The sequence below is a fragment of the Protopterus annectens genome, chromosome 3.part0 (genome assembly GCF_019279795.1).
Source record: "Protopterus annectens isolate FY-2018-M chromosome 3.part0, PAN1.0, whole genome shotgun sequence".
NCBI lineage: Eukaryota > Metazoa > Chordata > Ceratodontiformes > Protopteridae > Protopterus > Protopterus annectens.
In genome coordinates this window covers 431,593,269-431,605,975 of record NC_056731.1, presented here as the reverse complement: position 1 = coordinate 431,605,975, position 12,707 = coordinate 431,593,269, and the positions used below count along the sequence as shown (strand labels likewise).

At 35.8% G+C, this 12,707-nt stretch overlaps 1 protein-coding gene across 2 annotated transcripts in view; it reads right to left on the bottom strand.

Moving 5' to 3' along the window:
• Positions 1-12,707, bottom strand: part of SEMA5A (semaphorin 5A) — a 2,688,572-nt gene that overhangs the window by 736,611 nt on the left and 1,939,254 nt on the right. For both annotated transcript variants that reach the window (XM_044064865.1, XM_044064863.1), the window contains 2 exons: positions 11,386-11,503; positions 8,589-8,770 (listed from right to left, as the gene is read on the bottom strand). In XM_044064865.1, coding sequence (XP_043920800.1) covers positions 8,589-8,770; positions 11,386-11,503 — 300 coding nt within the window. The remainder of the gene's footprint in view (positions 1-8,588; positions 8,771-11,385; positions 11,504-12,707) is intronic.

Sequence of the window (12,707 nt, the reverse complement as noted above, 5' to 3'; positions counted from 1 at the left end):
GAATGGCATATTAGATTACTTTATTCTTGGAAGACCTCTACCATACCTGGCCTGAGCTCCACCAAAACTGGAAAGTGTAGACAAGTGACACACTGGTGTCCACACAGGGAGCTTTGCCTCTCATAGTGGCTGTGCAAGCAGGAGAAAATTCCAGTTGGTATGGCACATGCAGCCACCCCACCTAATAATAACAGAGCCAGCTATAGGTTAGGACATATGAATGGATAAGTTGCACTTCCCTGTCTTTGTGCCTCTGGGAAAACTAGCAGCTACATTTGTCTTTTCTGCTAGCACTCCCAGCTTAGATGGTAAAGCTATAACATGAACTGTATTAGAAGAACATTGTGTTTCTTCAACTAGTTCTATTATGTGATTAACCCATTTATCAGACTGAAGGGGTTACATTACCAAACTGTAATTCTGACTTTGTGTTCTATTGTCACCTCTCTGACTAAAGAGGGCACATACTCAAATTCGAGGCTAATGCTGGAGAATGTAGACAAAAATAGTAAATCTTTGGAGATTAAAAATGTATTTTTAAGAATTGAAACACATGCTGATTAAGTCAGAGTGAGAGAACGTGTATAGGTATTTTATTTCACTGACTGGAGAAATGGAAGTGAGCGGTAACCCTTGTTTTTTACTTCACTGCAGTGAAGCACTTGGCCATGCTGTAGCTGGGCTGCTTGATGTGTAACAATGCACTTACTTATTTTTTGTACTTGGGATGACTACACTTGGGATGTGTAAAGTATGGATTCACTTCATAATCTCGAAATACTGAAACATCGAATTTCAGTATCTTGAGACCATGAAACCGAATCCACAAAACACCGAAACTACAAAACCGTGAAATTCAGTAACCCAAACAAACCGCACACACCACACCACACATACACCAAAACACCCACATCACAATTTTAAAACATAAAACTGCACACATACACAACTCATACACACATACGTAGGGGGCAAGCCCCCCCTACACCACCCACACCCCCCTACTTATATATACTAACTCCAAGATCGCACATACAAGAAACAAAAGCAAACTCTCACATGCACATTCTCCAGTCCCTCACATGCACATGAAACATACCAGCACACTCACATACACTCTACCTCCCACTCAAAACCCTTACAAAACACTCGCTAACCTGACATAACACCTAGATCCACACACGGCACTGCGTACCATCAACAAACACACCCGGAAACAACATAGCATAAGTCCATAACTGCGAATTCGAGATATTCAAATTTGCGATTATGAACTTTCACTATTTTCAACATTCGGCTTTATAGTCTCGAGATACTGAAATTCAACAACATTTCAGTAGTTTGAGATTATAAAGTGTTCCTGTAAAGTATATATATTATTTTTTCATCCTGTATTTTGTTAATTCACTTGGCCGAAGAACTATTATGCAATGTGATATATGACCTGTGACCTTTCCAGGTACACACAGACAGTTAGTGATAGGTCTTTAAACTGAATGAATGCCTCAACAGAAGTACCTGTTCAAAGAGGATAGATTATATTTTCTTTTGGGTAGTAATGAAGTTAGAAGTCAATGAGGTAATTAGATTGCTACAAGTCTGTACCCCTTTTCCTTACAGTCAGAATTACTAGCTTCCTGATGTCTGCAGCTCCTTTTTCCCCATTTCTGGTCTTTCTAACACTTGTTCATCCTCGGGTCAATGTAGCAAAGGCAGAAATTAAGTTTAATTTTCAGCAGTTATGTAACTGTTATTTTAAGAATAAACAAGAGCTAGGTTTTATCAGACAAGCAACAGACATGTGTTTTGCACAGAAGAAAACATATGAGGTGTCACAAATGAATCGCATAGTCTGTCCTGGTACTATGCACAGTAAAGAAGTAAAATTTAAGATGCTGCTCAAAGTCTTCAAAAAAGTGAACGTATGTTCTCATAATTGTTTATCTCATTTAATCAAGTAAGCAATAAAGGGTGGGCATTACAGACAAACTGTCCAGGGGTGCCATAAGATTTCATACCACAACAGGATTTTGTTTTTAGCCCTTAAAGGTCTGTTATTTCTCTTTAATGCCCACCCTGGAATGCATTACTGCACTTAAAAATGGATTCTGCATTTGTTTTTGTTGACTAATTAATTCTATGGCATGATATTGTCATTTTTTGTTTATTTGTTTGTATTGGCCTCCACCATGTTGATCTTCCCACCCCAAGAAGCTACTTAACTGTCTTGCCCTCTTGCCATATTCTGTCATGCCCTTGAGCTATGTTCAGTGCAATGCAAAGCCCCATTCAAGTGGATATTTACCTGTCATGCATGTGAGCTATGTTTACTTGCCATGCCTTTTAGCTATATTCTGTGTCAAGTTAAGCCCAAACCCCAGGTGCATGTTTTCCTCAAATATCTTTGTGCTATGTTTACAAATTATGACAGATCCCCCCTATCTATTTACTTGTCGAGCCCGAGTGCTATCTTACCTAACCCATTCTATTGCTTCCTGTCACTGCAGTTACCAGGCACCATGGGTGGTCAGCGCACTGAAAAGGTACATTACCAGGAGTCTTACCTTCTGTCACTATGCCTATATCAAGCCTCAAAGTTCTCAATACTGATTTCTTATTCCTGTCTTGCTCATCTTAATGTGGTCATTTACAGTATGATGACCACACTTTTTATCAAAGTAAAATGAATTGTCCTTATTTTCTTTAACCAATAAATGTGGCAATTTATTACTTATGGATACAAATGTTTAGGATGCATACTTTTTCTGTGCAAAGTATGATTTCTCCAACATTCTTTCCTATAGAGATATAGAGACATTACTGGTAACATAGGATTTTGACATTGGAACTTCTGAATGTCGATTCAGTGGTTACCATTTCTTTTTTTTTTCCAATATAATTTTTATTATATTTTTCGATATACAGAACAAATATAGAAAGATAACTGGCTTTCAACTAAAGTAAGTTACATACAATCAACAAAAAGAAATTTAAAGTATCAGACATATGAATTGCAGCACTAATACAGCAGTTAGAGATAAACATAGTCTCATATAAAACAGTATTTGGTGTTCACTTGTTTTGTAAAAGTAGTGATATACTTATTAAACTCTTTCCAAGATGTTTTGGTTCTATCTAGCCAATTAAGTGTTATATAGGTTTTGAGGAAAGTGCACAGTGTTACAATGATATGCTTGGACTCAAAGTTGTAAGAGCTGGGAAATATATTTAGAATTGCCACTTCTCACAAAAGAGTGGATTTCATGTATCCCACGTTCTCGAGTTGTGCTCTCAAAAAGCACCATAATTTGTATATGTTTTTGCAGGACCAGAATATGTGTAAGGTATCGGCTATTGAGTTAGAGCATGTGTGACAAACAGGTGATACAGTGGGGTTAATCTTATTCAAAAAGAAAGGCATGTGGTAAGCATTGTTGTTTATCATAAACTGAGTGTAAATTAATTTTTTGAAAGGGGATAGTTTTATAGTTAAATCAATTGCCACTAATCTTTGGTCAACAGTTAATTCCTTGTTTTTGCTCTCCCAATACTTGGAGTAAAGGATTGTGTCTTGGTGCTTTATTTTTGATACTAAATTATAAGTATTTGATAACATTTTGGTCTTTAGCATAAGCAGAGCTCTAATTGTTGATAGAGTTGGAATTCTAATGGTGTTATTATAACCTCAGCTGTAAAAAGAGTTACTAGATATAATATTTGTTTAATAATTATATAATTTTTTTTTTATTAACAGCGAAAGATGCTATAATAGAATCAAATGACAGATTCTTGACCTTATAAAAATCCCAAACTAGGCAGTTCTTGATGAGTGGAAATTTGTCTAGATTTAGCATATTATTATTTAATCTGAAGTTGGGATTTAAGTGAATTGGTTGAGCCATAATTAAGGAATTCTTTAAATTTAAGGATGTTATGAGCTTTTGGAAACAAAGAGTATTTTTCACTAATGTAGGATGAATCTTAAAGTCTTTAAGAGTTTTAGTATTGAGGAAAGGAATGGCTTTTGGGTTCAGTTTGGAATCAATGATGGGAAAGTAGTAGATTTTTATCCAAAGGGGGTGCCAACATTTATTTGAGGGTTCAGAATTGATTATGCATATGATATGACTGGCATTAATTATGTTATAGTACGTTTGAAAGTCAGGGAAGCCCATGCCTCCTTTCTCTTTGGGGAGGGTGAGTCTGAAGTAACTAATCCTAGTATTCTTGGGGTACCAGATAAATTTACCTAGAAAAGTTTCCATTTTTGAGAAAAAGCTGTTAGGAGTAATCTAATTAATGGCATAGACATGAAAGAGAATTTTAGGGAGGATGTTCATTTTTATAACTGTTGTCTTAGAAAGTGGGGAAAGTTTAAGATTTTTCCATTTTGTGAGATCTTCCAGGACTTTGCACCACGTTTTATAAAAATTATTTTTAATTACTTCCTGTTGAGGGTGAGTGAAAGTAATACCTAGATATTTGAGTGAATAATTTATTTTGATTTTTGTTTCTGGAATGAAGAATTCTTTGTGTCTTAGGGAATTTAGTGGATAAATTATTGATTTGTTTGGATTGATAGCATCATTTGAGAATAATGAGAACTTATCAATGGTGCTTAGAATCTTTTCTAAATCCATCGAGGGAAACTCAAAGTAAATATTTAAATCATCCGCAAAAGCAGTATATCTCTCTAGGACCTTAGAAATATATACAGGATGTTGGAATGTTTTTTGACTTAATTTCAGGAGAAGTTACTTCTAAATAAAGGTTGACTAGATATGGTGAAAGCGGGCATCCCTGTCTTGTGCCATTGGTTATTTGAATTGGGTTTGATTTCTTTTTGTTTATATTTAATGTGGTAGTCGCTTTATTATATAGGGTTCTGACCATATTGATATATTCATCAGGAAAATCATAGTGCTTCAGAATCTTGAAGAGAAAGTGTAAGCTGACTCTGTCAAAGGTTTTTTGGGTGTCTACAGAGAGTGCATATTTGGGGGAGCTGTAATTTTCTGTTAAGTTTGTTATAGCTTCTATGGTTAACGTATTATCCCATACATGCCTATTACTCATGAACCCTAGTTATTCGGGTGATATGATGTGAGGTATTACTTTATTAAGTCTATAAGCAAGAACTGATGATAGAATTTTTATATCTAGATTAATTAGTGCAATTGGTCAGTAATCATTGGGGCTGAAATTCTTAGCATTGGGCTTTTGTATAAAAATAGTTTTGGAATTATTAATGTAAAGATCGGTGATGCCAAATTTAGTTATATAATTATAGACTTTTAGTAAAATAGGTGCTAACAGTAGTTTAAAGGATTTATAAAATTCCGCTACATACCCGTCAGGACCCGGAGCTTTTCCTGGTTTCAACTTATTTATAGCTAAAAGGATTTCATCAGTAGTTAATGGTGACTTGAGAGAATTTCTTTGGGCGTCATTTAGTTTTGGGAATTGTAAGTCTTCTGAGAAGTTTTCTGTGGACAAATCTCCAACTTGTTTTTGGGGACCGTAAACTTCTTGATAAATCTCTTCAAAGACCTGAATAATTTCCTTATCAGAGATGAGAGACTTGTTGTTATGGTTAATTTGCTTTATCTTAGAGGGTGAAGGTTTGATATTAATTATCCTAGCCAGCATTCTAGAAGGGGTTTGAGACCATTTCTGACATTTTGGGAATTTTGTATTACCAGATTCGGATAACGAAGTCGATCAAAAGGTGGAAAATTGTTTTGATTTTCCACATTTTGATTGTAAACCATTTATATACTTACCTCATGCAACAACAATTAAGTTTCACTTCAATTACTGGTATATGTACATATATAGAGAAACAGACAAGTTCATTTGATCTAGAAACCTGCAATTTACACATAGTAAAAAAGGTAATGACTATATGCAATGACTACTTGAGATATTAAACATGGGTCCTGGTCAGAACATTGAAAGTACGTTTCAGTGAAACGTACATGAGCAACCTCCCTTTCGTGAAAGTGCATTTTATCGAAAATGCACTTAAAAAAAAAAAAAAAACATGCAGTTTGTATGTAGATTTAGTTGTACATCAACATATAGTGTTGAGTGTACAACTAAGCAAACTGTTGCTTAGATTGCGACACTGTGGGGTAAAGGAATATTCCCTTTTCCCTACTGTAGTACAGTCTCGGAGTTGGAATATTAAAGTATGGGGGGTGGGGGGTACAGGGGGCTTATCTCCCTGCATAAATGTGAGTAGTGTTTTATTTGTTTAGGGTTTTGGCATTTTTTTTTCATGAAAGTGCATTTTCGATAAAAATGCACTTTTGCGAAACTGAGTCCTTTCATGTATGTTTCACTGAAATGTACTTTCGATCTATCAACATAAATCCATTAAACATACATAAGTAAAACAATCCAGGTCATTTGTTAAAACAGGCAGCAACCACTCGAGATCTCTGGTATACAGTTTTACTGACTAATAAATACTTCATTATATTTTGATTTTCTTAACTTTCAATATAAGATACTGCTACATAAGACAAATATGCTCTTATCTACAGTAGTACAATGTAGAACAACTGTGCATTTAAACACCCCCCTCCATAAGCTGCTTAGTAAGTACCAGCTTTACAACAGATGCACTGTGTTTATTTAGAGAATATGGGATGTGTGCTTAATTTTGCCAATTTGTATGGTAGAAGGAATCGAATCCTTAGCTTCTCTAAAATGCAGGTAGTAGTCTTTGGCACCAACCACAAACCTGCATTGTTCCTTCAGAGTGGAATAATATAAACATCAGTAATAACACCTTTGAAACAATCATTCAAGTATGTAGGACTCTGGGTAGACCAGGACCTTAATTTACAACTTGATGTGTGACATTACACATGTGATCAAAAGCTGGCAACAGACATTAAACTAAGGATAAATCAGAAAAGATATCAGCAATGTTATCTATTTTATAAAGTTTAGACAGAGGTATTTGCACTCTAACACCAGCCTAGGCATATGTTGCATTTTTGAAAACAAGAGGAAGTATTTATTTACTGATTTTATATCTACAACATTGAAAGCTGCACATAAATATCATTCAAAATATATAAACAAATTTAGGACTCATACATTTTAACAACCCAGCTTTTCAAACATTGGATAACAACTGTAGATGCATATGACTTCTGGCTGGTAGCACAGTATATTTATTAAGGTGGTAAGTTGTGAGTGTGCTATTGTGGGCACACTTGGGTTTACAGATTACCTAACCTACAGTCTTTAACTACACTACCTAACCAACTCACAACTTCCACAAATCCATAACATAACCCTTCCATGCCACTACGTTCAGCAGACAAATACCTATTGCATGTATCCAAACACAACAATTCTGCTGTCAAATCACTGCTCTCCAACCACTTCACTTAATCGTGGAACTCCACCCCACTAGCAGTATCACAAGAACACTCCCTAAAAACATTTAAAACTCTGCTAAAGTCCTAGCTACTCCTTTTCCAGCTGTGTACATGTGATTGTCATGGATCATCTCCAAAACCTTACTGTCACCACTCTCTTATGTAACTGGCAGTAATACAGCATCTTCTTCACAGTCACTAGCTGTTTATCATCTACCCATCTTCACTAGTGTCTCTGTCTCCCTTTTACCTGGACCTCTTCAGTACTCCTTCATAATCTGTAACTATCTCCAACTTATTTCTTATTAATTAATAATTACTTCAGTCTCCTACTCAGTATCTAATTATAGTTGATTCCATTTGAAAATAACTAGACTCTTGTATGCTTGAAATTAGCTAATATTTTACTGTAGTCTTCATTTAACTGCCAAGTTTTCAGTAACTGTCACATCGTTAAAATTCCTACTCTTCTACATATGTACATTTATTATTTTTTTGATTTAACTGTCATATTATTACTAGTCCATGTAAGTATGTACATTTATTACATAAATATTGTATAACTGTCTTCTACTCATTCTGTAAAATGCAACATTTCGCCTTGGGCCTCCACTGCAAATGGGGCTTGTGCCCAGCTGGACTTCCCAGTAAAACAGAGCAATAAATAAATAAAAAAATAAATAAATCATAGAGTCTTTACTTACCCAGTGTATGGTGAGTTAAAACACAGCTGAATCGAGTACTCCTGTCTACAATTTGGGGATTAATTGTTTTACAAATGTAATGAATCTTATACACTAGAGTTCATTGACTCATTTGGAATCAGTGGTATATGGGTGTAATCGTTTTTACTTTGCTGTTCCGGTCTCATTTAGTAAACTGAACTTGTAACAAGTTTCTAATGGTTTGTATTTGACGAAGACTGCCCAACCGTTTAATTATTATTCTTTTTACATTGCTTGTTAATCTCTCCGCAAACTCAGGGAACCTTCACTTGTCAACTGCAGTACATGCTACAAAATACTTCTCTGAGACCACAGATGGCTGTAATCCCACCAAATGTATATTGTGCTGCACGTAACAAATTTTGAAATGCTGCAAATATTCATCACAGCAGTTTCACTTTAATCAATATGTTTGTAAATTACAGCACAATGTTAACATACATATATATGCAAAGTCTCAGGTTACCTGGAGCAATTAGCAACCTCCATATAAGGTCCAATACACTGCTGACCTCCGCACTGTGGAGTTGGACTATCACATGAGCGTGTTCTGCACAAGCAAGTACCAACTGAAGCACCATCTGTGTGGCTACAGGGCTGCCACAATGACCAGTTCCCAAAGCCTCCATCAACAGTCATGTTCTTTGCCTGTGGGAATAAAACATAAAATAACAGCATTTCTTGTGAGATGAAACTTGACACATAAAGAAAACACAGCATAACATAGTGTTCTGATTAAAGAAGGCCGTTACTGCCACACTCATATTTCACATCATTAGAATGATTTGCAAGCAATCTGGTGAACATCTGGACCAAAGCTTGCTCCATAAAATGCCAACTATTAAACAAACTGAGTTCTCAAACATAAAAATCTAGCAGATGGTATTGTTGAAAGTGCTTTCTGTACTTTCATATCTGTAAGCATGGACTGTATCCTGAGCTCTCTACATCCTGACAGGGAGGAAACTATATAGAATTAAGACACCTGTACTTCAGAGCTTTGGTATGAAGGAAGGCAGATGCAGAACAGTACATCGGTCTGAACAATACCAAGCATGCTGCACAATCAGTTTTATTTGCTTTACAGTTCTCAAGATCTTTTCTACTAATAGAGTGGACTTACAATGAGAAAAGGAATAAGTGATCATGGAAAAAAATTGCTGCTGACATTTCAATAATTTATCTTTACCAAAAATTAACATTTATGACATGACAACATGCAGGCCTATACACACACACACACACACACACACACACACACACACACACACACATATATGCATAAATATACATAGGTTCCTGTCAGAAGCTCAAATTGCCAAAAGCTCGAACTTTAAAAAGATCATGCCAGGAACATCGAAAGCCCAGAAGCTCAAAGGGTACATACATTCATTGTGCAGGATGGCTGTACAGTGGAGAGTGGAGTTTTGTTCCTTCCACACACTAGTGCGATCTTTGAGTTTGTATATATAATTAGCAGGGGTATGGGGTTGCTGGGGGGCAGAAGGGTAGGTGAAGGTATAGACCATACATAATATTGTACATACATTACCTTAAAATGTTTTTTTTCATGATACTGAGTCCTGGACTTATCCTTTAAAGAAACTACAGACTTAGTAGAATGCTCACGGCTAACAAAATGTGAATATCTACACCTATATATATATATATATATATATATATATATATATATATATATATATATACGCACACACATATATATTTATAGAAACAAAGTTAATAAAAATAAATACTTTAAAAGAGCAATCATGGGTGAAGGATCAACTGTTTTAAATGTTTAAGAAACTGATTTTTGGACTTTGATAGGAAATTAGGATGGAGTAAAAATTAAACCCTGATACAGAGAAAATGCCATCCCATGCCAGCTATGAATAAATATGATGTTTAATTTGTGGCATTGAATAAACGGGAGGAAGTGGAAGTTTCCCTAGTAATTTGAAAATATTACAATTTTAATTAAACTGGACACTGTTTTCATCATGCTTTTGAGTGCTGGAGGCTAGAAGTTCTGCTGTTAATGGGTTTTATAATTTATCAATTTACTGCATTTTTGTTTCCCTTCATACTTCATGTCCCACTGCTGAGTGGATACAAGACCCCCCATTCCCCTTCTAGCCCTGTGTGACAGAGCTGTAATCCATCACTTGCTTCAACTGCTGACAAGTGCTTATTTTGAGATACTTCTGAATTAGATTTTATGTACTGTTTACAGTTCATTTTATGAGGTCTGCCTGTTCTGTACAGACAAAGACTGCTGAGTATGCCTGAATCTGGTCAGCATTGTAGTTCTTGTAGCAAGACTCATTTATTATTTCAGTATTTTCTACACAGAAGTTCAAGCAGAATACACAGCCACGCTTCTGTCACGTGTGAGGTGCTACAGCTTTATGGATGATGTCTTCAAATCCAGCTGTCTGTGAGCTGCTTTTGCTGACTCCTACTATAAAAATAAAATGGCGTGTAAGAGCAAGCTAATAAACTGACTGCATCGGTTATTTACAGGGTTGCATTACTCGACTGCTTGACAAAGCTGAGACAGAGACAGAAGAAGAAAGCACCGATCTCTGCAACACATTAGCACAAAATGAGCAGGGACAGTTGAACACTAGATTCTCCTAGAGAAATTCCAGTTTATAACTTGGTTTTAAAATGGAGCACCTCTTTTGTTCTTTGAACTGAAGCCAGGTTTTATAAGTGAATTTTATCACTCTTTCTCTGTCTCTCTCTCTCCTTCTCTCTCCCTCTCTCTCCAGTCTTTTGTATCTGACAACAGTCCATGGGCATTGTTTTATCTTTTAATGTGACAATTCTGCAATGTTTTTTAAACTAGAAGTCAGACACAAACAAGAACATTAAGACCACTATATTACAGTTAAAATTCTGGTAAATTTTCCATCTTGAGTTGTAGAGTCTAGTCCTCCCTTATAAATGTCTGCACTGTGTTATAACATTTTATAACTCCAGGCAATTTGTTCCAAAGTCTACGAAAATGACTGTGAAATGAACCTGTCCCCCTTTTTTGTGCTGTTCATATCCTTGTTCATTCTTAAGGATACACCATATACTTATCTTTTCACCTGTCTTATTTGACAGCCAGACAAGGCTTTCAGACTTTCAAATATAAATACCCTAAAGGTTAGATACAGCTTTCCCAGCAAAAGTCTGAATGATACTCTGTATACTTTTAAACTTTTAAGTGTAACAAGTGGAACACAGGAGAAAAGTAATGTGAACATACTTACAGGACACACAGAAATGCTTTGCTCCCACTGGCTCATGCTTAAACTCTCCTCCAGTGTTGTACATTTCTTCAGCACCAAGTCCCAGCCACAGTAAGGGTCCCGAGATCCAACACAGGCCCTGCAAACGAAGATGCATAAAAGAAGCATAACGTGAACTTCCTCAATATACCATTCCTGCAGAAGGCACTTTTGAAATTATTTTATTCAGCTGTACTTAAGAAGCTTTACCATTAGTTTATACGTCTGCTTAACATACCATGGCTTTCCAAGTTGGGAAAGCAGGATTTATCTAACACTAGATACAGCACTCCAGAAATGAACAGAATGGGGAGAAAATCACTTAAAATCATTTGCTGAAACACATTAAAAAGATGAAAAGGCACTGAAATAGCTGCATGGATTATATATACTCCCCCATAACATATATATATATATATATATATATATATATATATATATATATATATATATATTGGATCTAAGGATAAAATATCAAAAAAAGTTGTTGCTGACACATAATTATTAAAAATCAGAATGCTGAAAACTTGGAATTTGCCCCATATACATATATATATATATATATATATATATATATATATATATATATATACACACACAGAAAGAGAGACAGTTACAGATATAGTTATTGATTATTGATATAGGTGTAGATGTATACACACATATATAGATATGTATATGCATATGTATAAATGCACACACACACACACACACACACACACACACACACACACACACACACACACACACACACACACACACACACATACACATGAAAGACCATTTCACTGACACCCATTTCACTGAGACCAAATCACCTAAAGTTCATTTCATCTAAAACTCATTTCACTGACAAGTAGTACTCTAAGACAAGTCAAAGGTGCATGTCCTTCTCCCCACTGTAGTGTGATCCTGGTGTTAGTATATATAGTTAGGGGGTGTGTGGGGGGGACATCCCCCCACATTGTGAGGTGTGGGGTGCATAGCCCCCCACCTAGTTGGGTTTTATCAAATAATGTAAAAAAAAAAACAGGCAACAAAAACCAAATTAAGTAAGTGGCTATGCCCCCCACACCCCCAATGTGGGGGGGCTGTGCCCCCTACACACCCCCAACTATATATACTAACACCAAGATTGCACTACAGTTGGGAAAAGGACATATACATTTGACTTGCCTTAGAGTACTACTTGTCAGTGAAATGAGTTTTAGGTGAAATGTGTTTTAGGTGAAATGAACTTTAGGTGATTTGGTCTCAGTGAAATGGGTGTCAGTTCAGTGTAGTGACACGAATCCATATATATA